This window comes from Manis javanica, chromosome 1, assembly GCF_040802235.1.
Source record: "Manis javanica isolate MJ-LG chromosome 1, MJ_LKY, whole genome shotgun sequence".
NCBI lineage: Eukaryota > Metazoa > Chordata > Mammalia > Pholidota > Manidae > Manis > Manis javanica.
The window spans coordinates 235,811,544-235,829,197 of record NC_133156.1 but is presented as its reverse complement, the minus strand read 5'-3'; the positions used below and the strand labels follow the sequence as shown (position 1 = coordinate 235,829,197).

General features: G+C 35.7%; 1 protein-coding gene across 1 annotated transcript in view; it reads right to left on the bottom strand.

Annotated features, from left to right (window-relative positions):
* Nucleotides 1-767: 767 nt before the first annotated feature.
* Nucleotides 768-17,654, bottom strand: part of YWHAQ (tyrosine 3-monooxygenase/tryptophan 5-monooxygenase activation protein theta) — a 37,128-nt gene continuing 20,241 nt past the window's right edge. The window contains exons 3-6 of the mRNA XM_037026503.2: nt 6,452-6,575; nt 4,325-4,488; nt 3,562-3,657; nt 768-1,838 (exon numbers count right to left, since the gene is read on the bottom strand). Of these exons, the coding sequence (XP_036882398.1) occupies nt 1,779-1,838; nt 3,562-3,657; nt 4,325-4,488; nt 6,452-6,575 (444 nt within the window). The 3' untranslated portion in view covers nt 768-1,778. The remainder of the gene's footprint in view (nt 1,839-3,561; nt 3,658-4,324; nt 4,489-6,451; nt 6,576-17,654) is intronic.

The following is a 17,654-nucleotide window of genomic DNA, read 5'->3' as shown; positions in this document are numbered from 1 at the left end:
ATTCACAATGTTCTTCCCATGTTTACTGAAAATTTTATTTCAACAGTATCTTACTGATTTAGATTATTGGGGACTGAAGTCCTATTAACTGCATTTAAATGGGTATTTCCCCAAGTCCCATCCAATTGTGTCTCTATTTCCCCTCAGAAAACAAATCAAGTGCAAATGAAACCTCATTCATAGTCACATTTTAGGAGATGAAAAGATAATCCTACACAGCTTAATTTTTCAGATTATTTTCTGACTTTAGAATAAATTCTCAGGTCAATACTTAAGACAGATCAGTGTAACAACCATTGCGATATAATAAAACCAAAATTATATGGAATCACTCATGGTACAACTGAATGTTTACAAAGGGAATTATTTGAAAACTGGACAAGTTTCTTTTGAACTCTGACATTCTGTCTGAATACCCACCAAGGCATATTTCTACCACCAGCCAAAGCACTCACAATCACATAATTAACTTTTCTAGTTTTAAAAGGTCCACTTTATTCTATGTAATATTTCACCAGATACCATTTACATCTGAGGAAGACATGACCCACAAAACTGACCTAAGATAAAACACTACTTCTAAGCCATGTAAATCCAATTTTACACATTTCCAGACATCCCTAACAAGTGAATCACAATGCAGAAATATGGGTCTCATGACTGCATTTTACAGAAGATAAAAGGGAAGTATCAATAAACTTCAGAAAGTAGTAAATTCACCTGTCCCTCAAAATATGAATATGCAATTGTTACAAAGCCATAGTAAATGGTTTATAAAATGTAATTTTATTTTATGTTACTCTGCTGTTACATAGGGCATAACATTTTCACAAGGCTTTTTTGGGACTACAGTCAATGATTAGCAACACACAATAGTGGTCCAACTCTAAATGACAATCACTAGACAAACTGGACACCCTCTCACATGTGTACAAATCTGCATGGAAAAGTACTAAAGTTTGAGACTTGGACTTGTGTACTTTAATTCATTTCCCCTTTCTAGTGTATTCAGAAATGACATGCACTTTAATTTGCCAAAAGCAATGCTTTTATTCTGGCAGCAACATGCTACTCCTATTACATAGTAAAGTGAACACCAGAACTACAAAGGCAGGAGGTGTCAGTGAATTTTTATTGGGAAGGGAAGTTGCCAACTTAAACAGCAGCAAATGAAGAGTGAATAAGGAAGCTCCCTGTTGTCAGACACACAAGACCTCCATCATGTATGACACAGGAGGCATTTCAATTTGTGACCCTAGCCCAGAAGTGTCAAATGCTTTTCCATTCAATCTAATACTTGTTGATTCCTACCAAAAAGGAATACATGAAAAACATGGAAAAGTTGCTTACTGAAAGGAAAGCTCCAAAGAGAAGGGAGGGAATGTAGAAATCAAGAAGTTATGTAGAACACTCTTTAAATTGTAATTAACTACATGTTCATATCTTTACAGTAATACAAAACACAGTCACCTGCAGAACTGGTTCAGATTACTTAAATACCAGATACACTTTGAGTCCTCTACATAAGTGTCTGGAAGTTACGTATGTTTATATGAAATGAAGCGATTAATACTTTTCTACAGCAGTAACTGCACACCAGGAAGGCCAAGACAAACACAAATCAAGGAATGGAGTTTTCCCAAAGCTGAAAAGACTATAAACAGTTGATTCCATACACATGAATGGGCTTCCTTGCTATAGGATATCCAAATGGAGGAAGGAATGGAGATGAGTAAAAAGGTTTCTTGATGGGGGGAAGGACGACACCCTGTATGCACTTAGTTTTCTGCCCCTTCCGCTGCATCGCATTCTTCTCCTGCACTGTCTGATGTCCATAACTAGGAAAAAAAAAAATCAGAGGAAGTTATTCAAATGAGGGACTATGACTAAGACTAAAAGTTCTATTTCTCAAAACTCCAAATACTACCACCAACTCCTCCAAAAGTATATCTCTGTAGACTTTTCACTATGTATTTACAAAATGACATAGATATATGCCCTACTTGAGTGTTTTAAAGTTCTCTCTTTATTTTTGAAAGTATTCTAATTTCAGAAAAAACAAGGTAACATCCTTAGAATTTAATGCTCTCTCCATCCCCAGCAGCCTAAGGCTCTTCTTGAAAGAACTACTGAAATATAATTTTTTAGATTAATGAGGCAAACCATTCTGGGGGAAACATGGTCATACTAAGTGTCTGAAGGGCTACCAGATGGGAAAGAGGCAGGCAGGCTTTGTGTGCTGCCAAAAGTTAAACAGCAGTGGGCGATAAAGCTACAAGGACGCAACATGTGCGCAATAAAGACGTTCAGGAAGAGGTCCTGATTAGGTCGGGTATTCAGTTAAACAGATCTTTGAGGGCCTAATTTTAGGATGCAATGATGAGTGAAGAAGGGAACAGTGAATACTGGCTATAACCAACAGCTCACAAAATGGACTTCTATATTAGACCACAATACCAAGATGCTACTGCCAATTTTAGAAGGCTAGAATCTTACATGATCTTTAAGTTATTGTTAAGGTACTAAAATAAATGGCACAAACATAACAAATATCCCTGAAGAAATGTCTCTGTAAGAGAGAAAAACAAAACCAGTTAAAGATAGAGAGCTCCACTGTACATCTGGGAAGAGGTATAATCACTCAGTTTGCCTTTCTTCTATAGAACATGTTTATTTTATGTTGATCATTCCTCTGTTGTTACATCATAACAACAGACATTTCTAGTGGCTGGGAATGAAGTGTCTTCATAATTTCTCTGGTTAGCAAAGTTGAACAAATATGGTGCTAAAAAAAAAAAAAATCCTATCCAGCAAAAGATAAAAGCACTAACTGGGGGACCAGGAGAATTACATTTATATTAAAAAGTATTCCTTTCTGTCACATTTTGTCTAAGATTTTGAAATATCAAATTACTTGAACCTATGAAAGCAGTGAAGTTAAAGCTCAAACTATGTATTTTTTCCAATTATTTTGTCCTTCATCATTTGCCTATCTAAGAAGTGAGGAGAAAAATTTAAAAAGAGAAGCAAAACAGAGGTTTTGGCCTAGCAGCAGAGGTGGAAGAAAACTGAGATTCAGGTTTACTTCCTATCGAATGCCTGTAGAACATCACGTACAATTCACATAGTAAAAGTTTTTTAGAACCAGGCACTTCACATGATTTTAGGAAAGGTCAGATACCTACAGAGGCTTTAAGTTGCTATAGCTAGTTTACCTAAAAGAAGAAAATACTGAAACTATGTTAATTCTCCATATTAACATAATTTATCAACATTTTCATTCCAATGAGATGGCCAATGACATTAATATTATGAGTTCCTGCAATGTTAGTACCCTCTCAGGAAGGTCTCACAAAACTGCCTGATTAACTTGGAAATCTGCATACAGAAGAATGGCCCTCTTTTACCAAATACTAGAAAGAACTTAATACATTTCTATATATTAATTTTCTAAGAGAAAGTGTGGTTCTTATATAAATGCCCCCCCAGAGATAGGGAGTCCAAAATAAAAGTACTTTTGTTCCTGAAAAGGAAATAAAATTAAAAGAATGAACAACTCACTGTTAGGTTGTCTCTAAGCAACTGCATGATGAGGGTGCTGTCTTTGTATGAATCCTCATTCAGTGTATCAAGTTCTGCAATGGCTTCATCAAAAGCCTGATAAACATTAATATTCACGGTAAACAATATTTAGATTGACACAAAGTGGTTACTCTACAATTATAAGCCAATTTTATAACAGATGAACATCCCCTTTATATTCTACTTTTAATTAAAGACAAAGCTCAATGGAGTAATTTCCTCAGATTCTGTTTATGAGAATGACCTTATGAGTATGAGTAAGAATTTGCTGGCAGGACCCGAAACTTACAGAGCTATCTGTACTTGAGTCAGGAAACAAGTACTTCTTAACTCTTTCACAGGAGACACAGCACGGTGGTTATGCCTAGAGTACTTTTTACCAATAAGAACTAGTATTGCAAAACCCCTTCTATACTCTCCCACTCTCGAACACTTTGAGGAATGCAGCTATTCTAGTGATCAAACCTGGCAGACATTACTTTCCAATCCTTTACATTTCTTTCACATTTCCTTGGTTACTCTGACCAATATGATCTTTAGACTGATGTTATTGATCATAAACCATAGTTGAGAGAGTAAAATTTTGAGAGGGGCAGTGGTAGATGGTCATAATTGTAAGAAAAGGAGGAGATATCCAAATGTAGTAGAAATCACCCCTGGATATCCAAGTAAAATGTCTAGAAATCAACTTACTTGTTATCTCAAATAACCTAAAGACAGTATTTCTGGACTCACAACTTACTGTTTTAGCCAGTGTGCAGGCAAGCTCTGGGTTATTAAGGATCTCATAGTAAAATACAGAAAAGTTAAGAGCCAGACCCAGGCGGATTGGGTGTGTGGGTTGCATCTCTTTCTTGCTTATATCAAAAGCCTCTTGGTAAGCTCCTTGGGAATTATCTATTGTTTCTGTGAGGGGAAAAAAAGAAATAAAAAAGCATGATACTGAAAATATTCATCCAGTATACCGCATGTTAACACCTTTAACATATGCTGATAGCTCATGCAGAACCAGGTATTTCTCTGTAGCCTTCTTTTAAAACCACCATAGCAAACCAAAACACGTTATCTTGTACTGGGTATTTAAAAACTAGTTTATATGTTGCTTGCTTATAATCAGTTTAATAAAAAAAAACCATGAGATAGCCTATCAGATTTTTCTATCTCTGGAGCTAAAATAATTTTCTTACTTCATGTCTTATTTTATTACTTGGAAATGAAAATTAAAAATCATTTGACTGATGTATGTCAACAGTATCTCAAGAAAACTGGGGGGGGGGGGGAGGGGTAAGTTTGGCTGTAACACTCTTTCCCAAAATAATGAAAACACTTCACAAAGATCATCACTACCAAAATCTTTTTGTGACTTTTCTGTAAAATCCTTGGTATCAAGATGTATTATGTGAAAGGCAGTATTAAAGTACCAATATAGAGAACAAAATCTACTCTGATCAGTTTGATTGCTGGCCTAAAATGTCACCTTCTCCTCATCCCCTACCCAATACTAATCTATTATATCCATCATGTTTTGTAAAGGGTAGGTTTTCTGAACAAGACCACTGGCACATTATAGCCTTAGAAATAATGACCTAAAAGAAACCAAGTTACCCTTTTATGGTCTGAATACGTGAACTTAACTTCCTCTGAAATGGTACATTAATTGATCTGAATATGGCTAGTATAGCTCTCACATACTAAGAAGCTTTTGCTGTCCGGCCTGTAAGGAAACACTACAATGAGTAGTAGTAAAATGTCTCAGCAACAAGGCTGTAAATACCTAGAAAATGTCAATCGGCCAAAAACGGTTAAATCAGATTAATGCTGGGGCTGTGTCCCAGTCTCCTAGACATCCCCTTGACTTGCTGACATTCAAATGTTCAGTTCTGTGTAAATATCTGTCACATTCAATTTTGTTTATGTTTATGGCAACAGAAATTACACAATAACAAGTTTAGCATACAGATTTTGTTACAGCAGGGTACAGCAGTTTTCTCCTTACATCTTCAATTACACTGATATTTGGGATGGTAAAATTGTCTCACTGCAGTTAATTCTGTGGGAGTAGGCACTCTTTAGATGAGACAAAATTAGGCACAAAATAATAAACTTATTAGAAAAATAAAAGGAATTAAGTGCTACTTCTACCTATGACTTGATAAATTTCATAGTAGGCACATATACAATATTTAATTGCACCTATATTATATTCAGATACCAACACTTCAGGAGACTGAGTTCACTGCTCATATACTTACTTTGATTTTTTTTTTACAATCAAGTTAGCAACTTGGTTACTCTCTTTCCTATATGATTTCTATGACAAATTACGTAACAGCAATAATACTCTCATTTTACCTTTCCTCCTTAGGAATTCGGTTATATATAATTAGTAGGCAATGTTATGATCCTTCAAAATAGGTAGCAGTTAATAAATTAATATGTCAAATAGAGAAAGTACATTCTGTTCCTATATTCTGCATGTGATTTCCAGCTGTCTTTTAAGTTTCAAGATATGATGACACCAAAGGCCATGTAACATAAAAGAATGGCTCAAAGCATATACCAAAGACTCCGTGGCTGAAGGTATGGTGAACAAAATCCTAAAGAGTAAAAAAATTCTGTTTTTTTTAAATCTTACCAGATTATAATCATAGAGTTGGGGTTTAATTTTTCAAAAAGGGTACTTAATGTAAGTTTATGACTATGTTTTCATTTTTGAGAACATATGGTAATATTTTTTTACATGTAGATTACAAAATCTTTAGTTACAAAAGGCCTGGAGACTACTCAGAGACTACTGTCAGAGTGTCCCATTTATCCTCCCCCTTCCATTTTTGTATTTCAGCTTTACCCATAAACCAAATATACTTACGTTTTCGATCATCACCACATGCAACTTCAGCAAGGTATCGGAAGTAATCTCCCTTCATTTTCAGATAAAAGACTTTACTCTCTGGATTAGTTGCATTGGCTATTAAATACTTATCCAACAATTCCTGAAAGAAATGAGATAAAGTGTTAGGCACTTAATAAAATGGTATTTGAATTAGAGACAAGAACACAAATGAATATGCATTTGAATCATTAACTATCACAGTAATTATGCATGTACCACCTTGGATTTGGAGCATGGGCTGGTCAGGTGGTTGCCATTAGCTGAATGCTTTGGCTCATAGCAAATCATAGCTTCTAATAATTAAAACTAAATTACATACAACATTAATTAGAAAGTCTGTCTGCTCACTCATCCGTTCACTCGAGCAAGCATTTACTGGTACCTTCTAGGTGCCAGGCACTGTATTTGACCAGAAGAGGTATAATGAAGACACAAAATAGAGTTCTTGCCCTTGAAGAGCTCACAGTCTAGTAAGAAAAGAGGTAAGCACATCATTAACCATATTCCAGGCGTTAAGAGATATGTAAAAAGGTGGCTGGGGAAGCATAGAGAGGGAGTAACTGGCTCTGCTGGAGATGGTTAGACAGGCTTCCCTAGGGAAGGGATGTTTGACTTGTCAAGGAGGAAAGACAGGAATGTAGCAGTTAGAAAACAGGGCTATGCAAATCATTTTAGGAAGGGGAAACAAAACATTTTAAGACATCAGGTACAAAGAATAGCATAATCATGGAACAAGTAAGTCATCATGGCCCTGGTCCAGAAACTTACACAGTGATTCAACAGTCATGTCTACTGAATATAATTATTTTTAAAAATTGGGTTACTACTTAAGTATGTCTTTTATCCCTCATTTCATTCAATGAAATGTGCACTCAGATGCAATGAGTTAGTGCATCTCGAACTGAGGTATCTGTACAAGGTGTGCCAGGGAGAATAAAGTCAGAGAAGACAAGTATGGTATCTTCTTGGGATTACCAATTTTATTTGATGCTAAGTAATTTTAAAATACTTTTTTAATAACAAATATTATGAAGCAGAACAAAATCCTCATAGAAATTTTAAGATACTAACAACTGTACCTCATAGGTTTGTTTTGGGAGTAAAACCAATAAGCAGATGTAAAAGCATAGTATAGTTCCACATGTTACATGCTCAGTAAATGTTAGTATTAGCCAGCTAGGTGTTCCACTCTTCTGCCTACACAAGAGTTTGAGAAGCACTGATCTAGGTAGGCAATGTGAAACCAGTGAAAAAATTTAATCAAGGAACAGATATGATCATGTTTGCAGTTTAGAAAAATAGCCAGATATCATCAGTTAATATTATATAAACATACCAACTATAATACAAAATTGTAAAGTTTGAATAAGCACCCAGGAAGACTGTTTCAAATTCATGTAAATATATGACTGAAAAGTTAAAAAAAAATTGTTTACAGGTAAGTTCAGAAAATGTAATTCTAACAAAGAACATTTCTGTTGTTCACCTGATCAACAAAATGCAACATTACACCTATAAGTTATTTAAAGGAAATAAACAGAAAATCTATTTTAATGCTTTAAATTCTTAAATTTACTTAAAGAATCTTTTTTAAGGTCTGAAGCTCAGGGAAGTTAAAATTATAGTAAACTTATATAATGACATAGCTCCAGAAGTTTATAGATTATAAAAGTGGCAAGTATCAAAACTGTGGCTTAAATCTGGAAAGTTGCTGGGCCAGAAACTGCAGCAATAGATGTCATTCAGAGCCACACCCAAACACTAAGGGTAACTGAGAAAACAAATGCTGCTTTCCTACCACCAGATTCCTAAGTGCACAATGAATTTAAGGATCAGGCTGTCGTAATTTCTTTTGCTCAACATCACCAATACAATTTTTTTTAAGATTTTCTTTTTATTAAGCACCAATACAATTTTATCAGTTATTCTTAAAAAATGAACCTGAGAAACTTCCCCAAAATCTTAGAAAATCATACTACTGTAACTTTTTCTCTAACACCATTGTTATTTATATACCATGAATGATTTTAAATTTGAAAACTATTTCTATGGAACAACTGAATTTATAGGGTTGCTTTTTTTTTTTTATGGGGAGGGAGTGGCAATAGATATATTGCCAAAAAAGAGATCATTTATTTATAAATCTCTAACTGACCCACAGTAATCACTATCTTTACAAAAAAAATTGAAGAGTGGATTCTGAAAGGTAGCATCAAATAATGCAAACAGTATTAACACTGTGGGAACCACCACCTGTTTATACTCACACTAAGAATTCACTTTTCTTTTTCTCCCAAATGAGTCAGTTAAGACCAGATCCTACACAGAATCTCCAAAAAGGTATCAGCTCTGGTGAAGACTTGATTTACTGTTACAAAAAAAGCTACTACTTATCTTTAAGACCTAGTACTTTGTGATTAAGTGTGGTATAAGTGTGGTAGCAGAGGCTGAGAAAAGTCTGGATAAGGACATGGGATGAGGAAAGGAATGTGATTGTAGCACCAACCCCTCCTCAGTCACCCAGCCAGACACGGGCGTGGCACACGAGGACTGTCACCAGCACACTGGCCTTCCAAGGATTCGGAAAGCTGCTGAACAGCTACTGCGTTAGCAACTACACAGCCGCTCACAAGCTAACTATAAACTTTTCCTTTCTAAAAATTATCAACTTTGATTACTAGTTTGCATATAGCCATTACGTACGATTGACAGTGTTGGCTTTTATAAAGTGACTTGTGCATTACTTCCATCCTGGAGTTTCAGCCAGGTATCATGGTTCTTTGTCAGATGCCACTAGCTCTCTGTGAAGGAAACAACAGGTACAGAATAATTCTGTCTTTTCGTATGCTAGCAGTAGTAGAGACGTATATTTTAGCCTAATTAAAAGACACTGGATTCGGCTTCATGTCTTACCAAAACAATCATGGCTGCATCAGGTATTATCAATACCACTTAGTAATACCAGATAGAATAAAATAAAGACTATAAATACTTAAGGTATATTATAGCCTAGGCATAACATTTTTTTTAAAAAAAATGTTTTGATTAGAAAAATACAAATCAGAGAAAAAACAATGACATGCTAAGAGACTCTTTCTGAATAAGGTCATTGGTAAGAAATCAGGAGAGAAAGGGAATTTGTTGGACCATTTATGTAGTTAAAAGTTCTCTCATTAATTTCTCCTGCACAGTTATTCTTGTCAATTAAGCAGATCACCTTTGTAACTCTTCAACCAACAAATTTTATGATCCTGGGAGGGTTGGAGAGCTGAGATTGGGGCTCCCTCCAATCCCAACAGTGTTACCTGACTGAGAGGTAGAGTACAAGCAGCGCATTCCTTTTTGAGAATCTGAGGTTTGTGAATTAGTCAGTGTACTTATCACCCAGAATTACAAAATGGACTAGTATTGAGGACATTCTAAACCAAAGAAACCCAAAGATGAACAAGGTCAGAAGAATGTAAGTTATCCTACAGGTCACTTTAGGAGATGCTGAAGGACCTTAGAATAAACTTAATCTCAGAAAAATAAGTAGGGATTTGTAATACAAAGCAATATATCATAAACACTGTAAAGAAGTAAAGTTGTCAAAAATAATACTGATGCAAATTTAGCATAGTAACTATTCCTCCTCAACCCCATGTCTTAGAGAACATTTGGAAAAAAACCAAACACCAATACTAATTCTACCTCTAGAAGTGAATTATTCTGAATAATCCTACCATCACTTCAAATGTTTCCAAAACAACTCATTTGTTTTCAGTGATAATAGTCCATGGCATTCAACAAACTAGAATAATATTTTTATCTTAAATTCATTTAAAAGTTCAATCTTCTCTTGGATTTTACATGGTAGTTACATTCCTGGTTAATTCTATATGCATTAAAACCAGCAAAATAAAGAAACTTTATGTTTAAATACAAAACAAAATCAGGTTTTGGCCTCAGATAACTGTGAGTGTCCTACCTAAATGAATGAGCAGTTGTACAATTAATTACACAGGACTATATGTCTAAACATTAAGGGACGCCTAATATCACTGATCCCCACCCACTCAATGTCACTGTTGCTTCCCTTATACCTGTTCAGAAACACTGGGTGAGTCAAAGGTAAATACAGAGGTCCTATAGGAGTGCAAATGAGGAAGTAACTATTTCATAAGGAATTGGAAGTTTTTCTTAAGATGATATCAAATTACTTGGGTAAATAGGATTTTACAAATAGGCAGAAAGCATGGAGAAAGAGGGCATTCTAGATAAAAATGCTTAATATTTTTTATTCACAAAATTCTGTAAATGGTATGTTAAGGATTTAGCGCAGTGCCTATCACACAGGAAGACTCATGAACATCAGTCATGGCATGGCAACATGCTGAAATGGATGGAACAGCAACAGTTTCGTACATAGCACTACCTTACGGCACTCCCTTGAATTTTGTTTTTCTAAATTATTTTTTTTATCAAAATTACATGCAATAGTTAACTACCCCTCTAGTATTTTTAAAGAAAAATAAGTCTCCCCACTCTGTTCTCTCACTGATTTGTTCATCAGCAAACTTTTCTATTGAAAAATCATGACTCATGGTGGCATATCCAAATTTGACACAAGACTTTCCCCCTTATTTGTAACTTCACGCACGAAACTCCAGTTTCCATTAAAACAATAGGTAATACATACATATCACACAAAATTAGAAGTGAAAAATAAAGTTTCTCCCCCCTTCCCTGAGTCCTTAAACATCTAGTTCTCCTCCCTCAAGACAACCATCATGACTAATCCTGCACATTCTTCTAGGGTATTTTATACTTTTAAATCCATGTATATCCGCCCTCCCTCATGTTAGCATACAACACATGTTTTAATTAACCTTCCTTTTCCCATATTTAATCATCTACGACCATTTCATATCTGTATGTTTATAACTTGTCTCACAGTACCCAATATATGGGCATAGCATAATTATTAAGTAGCCTTATCTGATGAACATTTAAGTTGCATCAAATCTTTCAAAATTTCCAGCAATGTCACCAAATGTACACTTGAAACTTAGGATAAATTATTAAACTGTCCACACTAGAGGCAATTTCAATTTGTATTCCCACCAGCAATTTATGAGTGTTCCTGTATCTCAACATCCTTCTGAATCCAAGGTGCTATCAAACATTAAAAAAAAACTTTTCCAATCTAATAAGGTAGCAATATCTTACTCTAGTTTTATTTGCAATTTGCTTTGTTATAAATGAAGTTGAACATTTGAATGTCCTTTTCTCTTAACAGTCTGTTTATATCCTTTGCCATTTTCCTAGTGAGTTTTTTCTTTATTGATTTGTAATAACTCTTTATATGTTAATGATATTAGTTCATTTTTCCAGATGTATCTCATATGAACTTCATGTATTTAAAGATTTTGGCAATAAAACTACAATTGCTAATATTTTTCTATTATATTAAATCAGATGTAACATTATCAACATTTCTGACCAATATGAGAAACAAGTTAATGTGACCTTTTGATTTAAATCATAAATCATACATACACAACTAAAATACATGAACAGAAGACTTCCAATTGAAAGACAAGTCTTGATGTGTTTAGTGTATTGTCTACCTGACCATATGAAACGGTAACATATTTTAAATGTTACCCAAATAGCTGTACACCAGACTAAAATACACACAGAGGCCTGTACACCTCACTCACTCATGGTATGGAAGACTTAAGAAATCTGTGAGTTGTCACCTTAAAATAGATGAATAAAAAAACCTGACACAGTGAGTCTGAGCAGATTTTTCCCTTCTTCTAAAATAGTAAGTAGAAATAGACAAAATAGAAGAAAAAGTACAGCAACCTCCAAAGGAAGAAGAGATATCCAGGTACTCGATAGGAAGATGGAACAGAGCAAAAAGTGGAAGCTTACAATACAATGACAGTGTTGTGCAGGGGTAGGGACCCTAGAAAAACTGTGTCTTTGCTAAGAAATAGCAAAAAAGCTATTTCCTGGGCTTTTCCAGGGAGTGAAGGGTGTAGTCTCCCATGAGAAACTCAAACCCAAACCCTGGAGTTCTATGCAGGTGCTATTCAAATTTTTATTTCGTACCATGTGTCAGTCCACAGGCTGATTATGTGTGTAAAATGTGCTGAAGCTTATAGTATGCAGAGCAGAAACAAATCTTTAAAACCACTGTGTAAAGGCACACACAAGTTTCAAAGAAAAGTTACATCTATATTAAAAATAACCAAGCTACTCAAGGGACAGACAGGTTCACCACAATGAGGAATCAGCAAACAGGATGGTTAGTAACCATGAAATTACAGAATAGAATAGTGTACAATGTGTAATATAACATTAAACCTCTTGAAAATAATTGAAAACCCTTTTAAAGATATATATTTTAATATTTATGGATTAAATAGATGCTGTCCAGGACTAGCTTCAAATTAAGGTGGGGAGGGATGTTTGATGGGCATGTAAACAAAACAATTCTTACCTGCTGAAGCTGGGTAATGGGCACATGGAGGTTATTTTTATCATTCTCTTTATTTTTGTTTGAAATTTTCTTGATTAAAATAACCGAAGAAATTTTAAAAAAAGAAACAAGAAACAAGCCAAGGAAAAGAGTAAGATACAATGAATAAGAAAAGGCAGCCTGTAAGTGGGGAGGGAAAGGGGAGAGTTTTTTGAGTAAAAAAAGGGAAAATTAGTAAAACATAAGGCATATTTGAAGAAAACTATCCTAACAGAACAAAGAACTAACAAGATAAAAAAATTGTAGATAAGTCAAAAGACGCAAAGAGAGATGTCTAAGATACCAGTCTAAATTAAGATAATGTACAACAGGAACTCCAGAAGAGAACAGAAAGAGTATGGAAGAGATGCTACTCTGAAGTAATGGCTGAGAGTTTCCCAGTAGTGGTATAAAGATAATTATCTTCTGAGTAGAAAAACACACTAAATCCCAAGCAAGATAAAATAAAAATAGATTCATACCTAGACTATCACAGTAGAACTGCAGAATGCCAAAGACAAGAAAATTCTTAAAAGCAACCAGAGAAATGACACATTACCTATAAAGGGAGAAACAACAATATGACTGACAGCTGATTTTTCATTAGAAAACAATCAAGTATTTTCAAAATGCAGAGAAAAACTATCAACTAGAATTCCATAACCAACTGAAGTACCATACGAAAGCAGGTGCAAAATAAAGACATTTCCAGACAAAGAAAGAATTCCCACTCAGACCTTTACTGAAAGACCTTTTTAGAGTGGGAAGGAAGAAGTAATGGAATAAAGAGAAGTTATCAATCAGTGATTAGAGTAACTAAAATTTCTGGTCACCAATCTGTGAAGAGTTGCCATTCTCCCAAATCTGCAACACAAAGCTAATCCAAGATGCTGAATAACATTATGTATGGGACATATACCTCACATTTGCAAAGAATATTTCAGATTTATTTAGAAGTACTAAAGCTCTTTCCTATTAAGTATGTGCAAAAGTAAGAGGTGGCTATAAAAGGCACGTGTTTCCCAACCCTCTTTTAGAGGACTACCTAAATTTTTAAGGATAGTTATGGGTTCTTTTTTCCTTTGATCCATTAAGTGTCTGCTTTTAAGACCACAGTTTCTAAAATCTGACTGATAATTTGCTGCCAGGAGAAAATATTTCATTAAAATAATCAAGGATCTCAAATATTTCGGTAGACCACTATCCATTTTGAGGAAACCTTCTCAGACAAATAAACACAGTATACTTTGGGAACATATATCTCCTCCTCTTAACTATGAACCACTGAAGGAAGACATGGATTCACTTGAGATATTTACTGGAATGACTTACACCAATATGTACATGCTAATGACTCACAGATCTGACTGTTACCTAGCTGTGCGATTTGCAGCTCCGTGCCTGTTTATGAATCTATGAAAACAGAGTTAATATGACAGTCCCTTCTTCACAGGGTTGTTTGCAAAGACTGAGTTAATATAAATTGTTTAGAGCTCTGCTAAGTACACATACCTCAATCATCATGCACCACACCAATCTTTCTGTTAAGCACTGGGCCCAGTGTTCCTACACACATCCGCATACACACCCACAGATGGGCAATTGAGAATTAAAACTTTATTCATTTAAAAATTATTAGATTTGCCTTCCTAACACACTCTACTGTTGATTCTCCTCCCCCTGTATTCTCTGTCTTAGGGAAAGAACTCAGCTGCCCTAGTTAGAAACCTGGGTGTCACCCTAATGCTTCTTTCGGGCTCACTCCCTTGGCCTCCCATATTTAGTTACCGAATGTTAACTTTCTCCAAGTCAAGGCCTCCTTTGGAAACCTTCTCAGACAAATAAACACAGCATACTTTGGGAACACATATCTCAACCACTGAAGGAAAAGACTTTCTCTTGTCTAGATTTGATATATATATTTCTAGAGCAAATTAATAACAATGAAAATTTTGAATATAATCTAAAAGTATGTAAAATAAATATACTTTAAAAATACAGATGAGTCGATCAGAACAGCGAGAGACATGGAAATAGAAAAGGAACACAGACACTGAAGGAAAACAATCCAATATACAGTCTAGGAGAGTGTGAATCAGTCAGTCTAACTGACTGACAAATCCATGCCCTGCTGTGGAAGTGATGGTCACTAAACATCTGAGCAGCCCTCCAATTCCTCTTATCCTGATATCACAATTATTAAACAACATCCTGATTATGATTTGATTCCTATGGGAGGAATGTATCTGCCTCCTGAAAGGGAATATACTGGTTATGCCAACACAAGTATTTCTGACTTTGTGCTAGTTATACCGCACTGTAAATGACTAATGACTGTGGGCTTTACACACCAATCACATGAGCTTGATTACTGTGGATCCATCGCTGAAAGATGGCCCCACCCTGGTGGTTTCCGTTCAAATGGGTAAAGGCCACACTATAAACTGCAGTAAGCTTATGGAAGTAATGCAACCCCCCCCACCATCTCATCCACACTCCCAACTTCCCCGTAGTGATACATGACTGAGTACTCTTTTACATTCTGAAATATGAGTATCTACTAGACCTCAATATCCCCAAACAGAAGTAAATTTATTTTCAAGCTGTTTGTGGTTACATTCCTTACTACTACGAATTATTTCCATCCTCCTAACTCCCAGCCACCCAGGGTGACTGGTACTACTACCTTTGTCTTTTTTTTTTCTTTTTGGTATCATTAATCTACAATTACATGAAGAACACTATGTTTACTAGGCTCCCCCCTTCACCAACTCCCCCCCACAAACCCCATTAGAGTCACTGTCCATCAGTGCAGTAAGATGCTGTAGAATCACTACTTGTCTTCTCTGTGTTGCACAGCCCTCCCCATGCACCCCCCCTCACATTATACATGCTAATCGTAATGCCCCCTTTCTTTTTCCTGGCGCTTATCCCTCCCTTCCCACCCATCCTCCAGATTCCCTTCCCTTTGGTAACTGTTAGTCCATTCTTGGGTTCTGTGATTCTGCTGCTGTTTTGTTCCGTCAGTTTTTCTTTGTTCTTATACTCCACATATGAGTGAAATCTTGTGACTTGTCTTTCTCCGCCTGGCTTATTTCACTGAGCATAACACCCTCTAGCTCCATCCATGTTGTTGCAAATGGTAGGATTTGTTTTCTTCTTATGGCTGAATAATATTTCATTGTGTGTATGTACCACATCTTCTTTATCCATTCATCTACTAATGGACATTTAGGTTGCTTCCATTTCTTGGCTATTGTAAATAGTGCTGCGATAAACATAGGGGTGCATATGTCTTATTTCAAACTGGGCTGCTGTATTCTTAGGGTAAATTCCCAGAAGTGGAATTTCTGGGTTAAATGGTACTTCTATTTTGAGCATTTTGAGGAACCTCCATACTGCTTTCCACAATGGTTGAACTAATTTACGTGCCCACCAGCAGTGTAGGAGGGTTCCCCTTTCTCCACAACCTTGCCAACATTTGTTGTTGTTTGCCTTTTGTATGCTGGCCATCCTAACTGGTGTGAGGTAATATCTCATTGCGGTTTTAATTTGCATTTCTCTGATGATTAGGATGTGGGGCATCTTTTCATGTGTCTGTTGGCCAGCTGAGTTTCTTCTTTAGAGAACTGTCTATTCAGCTCCTCTGCCCATTTTTTAATTGGATTATTTGCTTTTTGTTTGTTGAGGTGTGTGAGCTCTGTTGAGGTGTGTGAGCTCTTTATACATTTTGTATGTCAACCCTTTATCACATCTGTCATTTATGAATATAATTTCCCATACCGTAGGGTACCTTTTTGTTCTATTGAAGGTGTCCTTTGCTGTACAAAAGCTTTTCAGCTTGATATAGTCCCACTTGTTCATTTTTTGCTTTTGTTTCCCTTGCCCGGGAGATATGTTCATGAAGTTGCTCATGTTTATATCTAAGAGATTTTTGCCTATGTTATTTTTCTAAGAGTTTTATGGTTTCATGACTTACATTCAGGTATTTGATCCATTTTGAATTTACTTTTGTGTATGGGGTTAGACAGTGATCCAGTTTCATTCTCTTACATGTAGCTGTCCAGTTTTGCCAGCACCATCTGTTGAAGAGACTGTCATTTCCCCATTGTATGTCCATGGCCCCTTTATCAAATATTAATTGATCATATATGTTTGGGTTAATGTTTGGAGTCTGTATTCTGTTCTATTGGTCTGTGGGTCTGTTCTTGTGCCAGTACCAAATTGTCTTGATTACTGTAGCTTTGTAGTAGAGCTTGAAGTTGGGGAGTGTGATTCCCCCCCCACCCCCCACTTTATTCTTCCTTCTCAGGACTGCTTTAGCTATTTGGGGTCTTTGGTGTTTCCATATGAATTTTTGAACTATTTGTTCCAGTTCCTTGAAGAATGCTGTTGGTAATTTGATAGGGATTGCATCGAATCTCTACATTGTTTTAGGCAGGATGGCCATTTTGACAATATTAATTCTTCCTAGCCAGGAGCGTGGGATGAGTTTCCATTTGTTAGTGACCTCTTTAATTTCTCTTAACAGTGCCTTATAGTTTTCAGGGTATAGTCTTTCACTTCCTTGGTTAGGTTTATTCGTAGGTATTTTATTCTTTTTGATGCTATTGTGAATGGAGCTGTTTTCCTGATTTCTCTTTCTATTAGTTCATTGTTAGTGTATAGGAA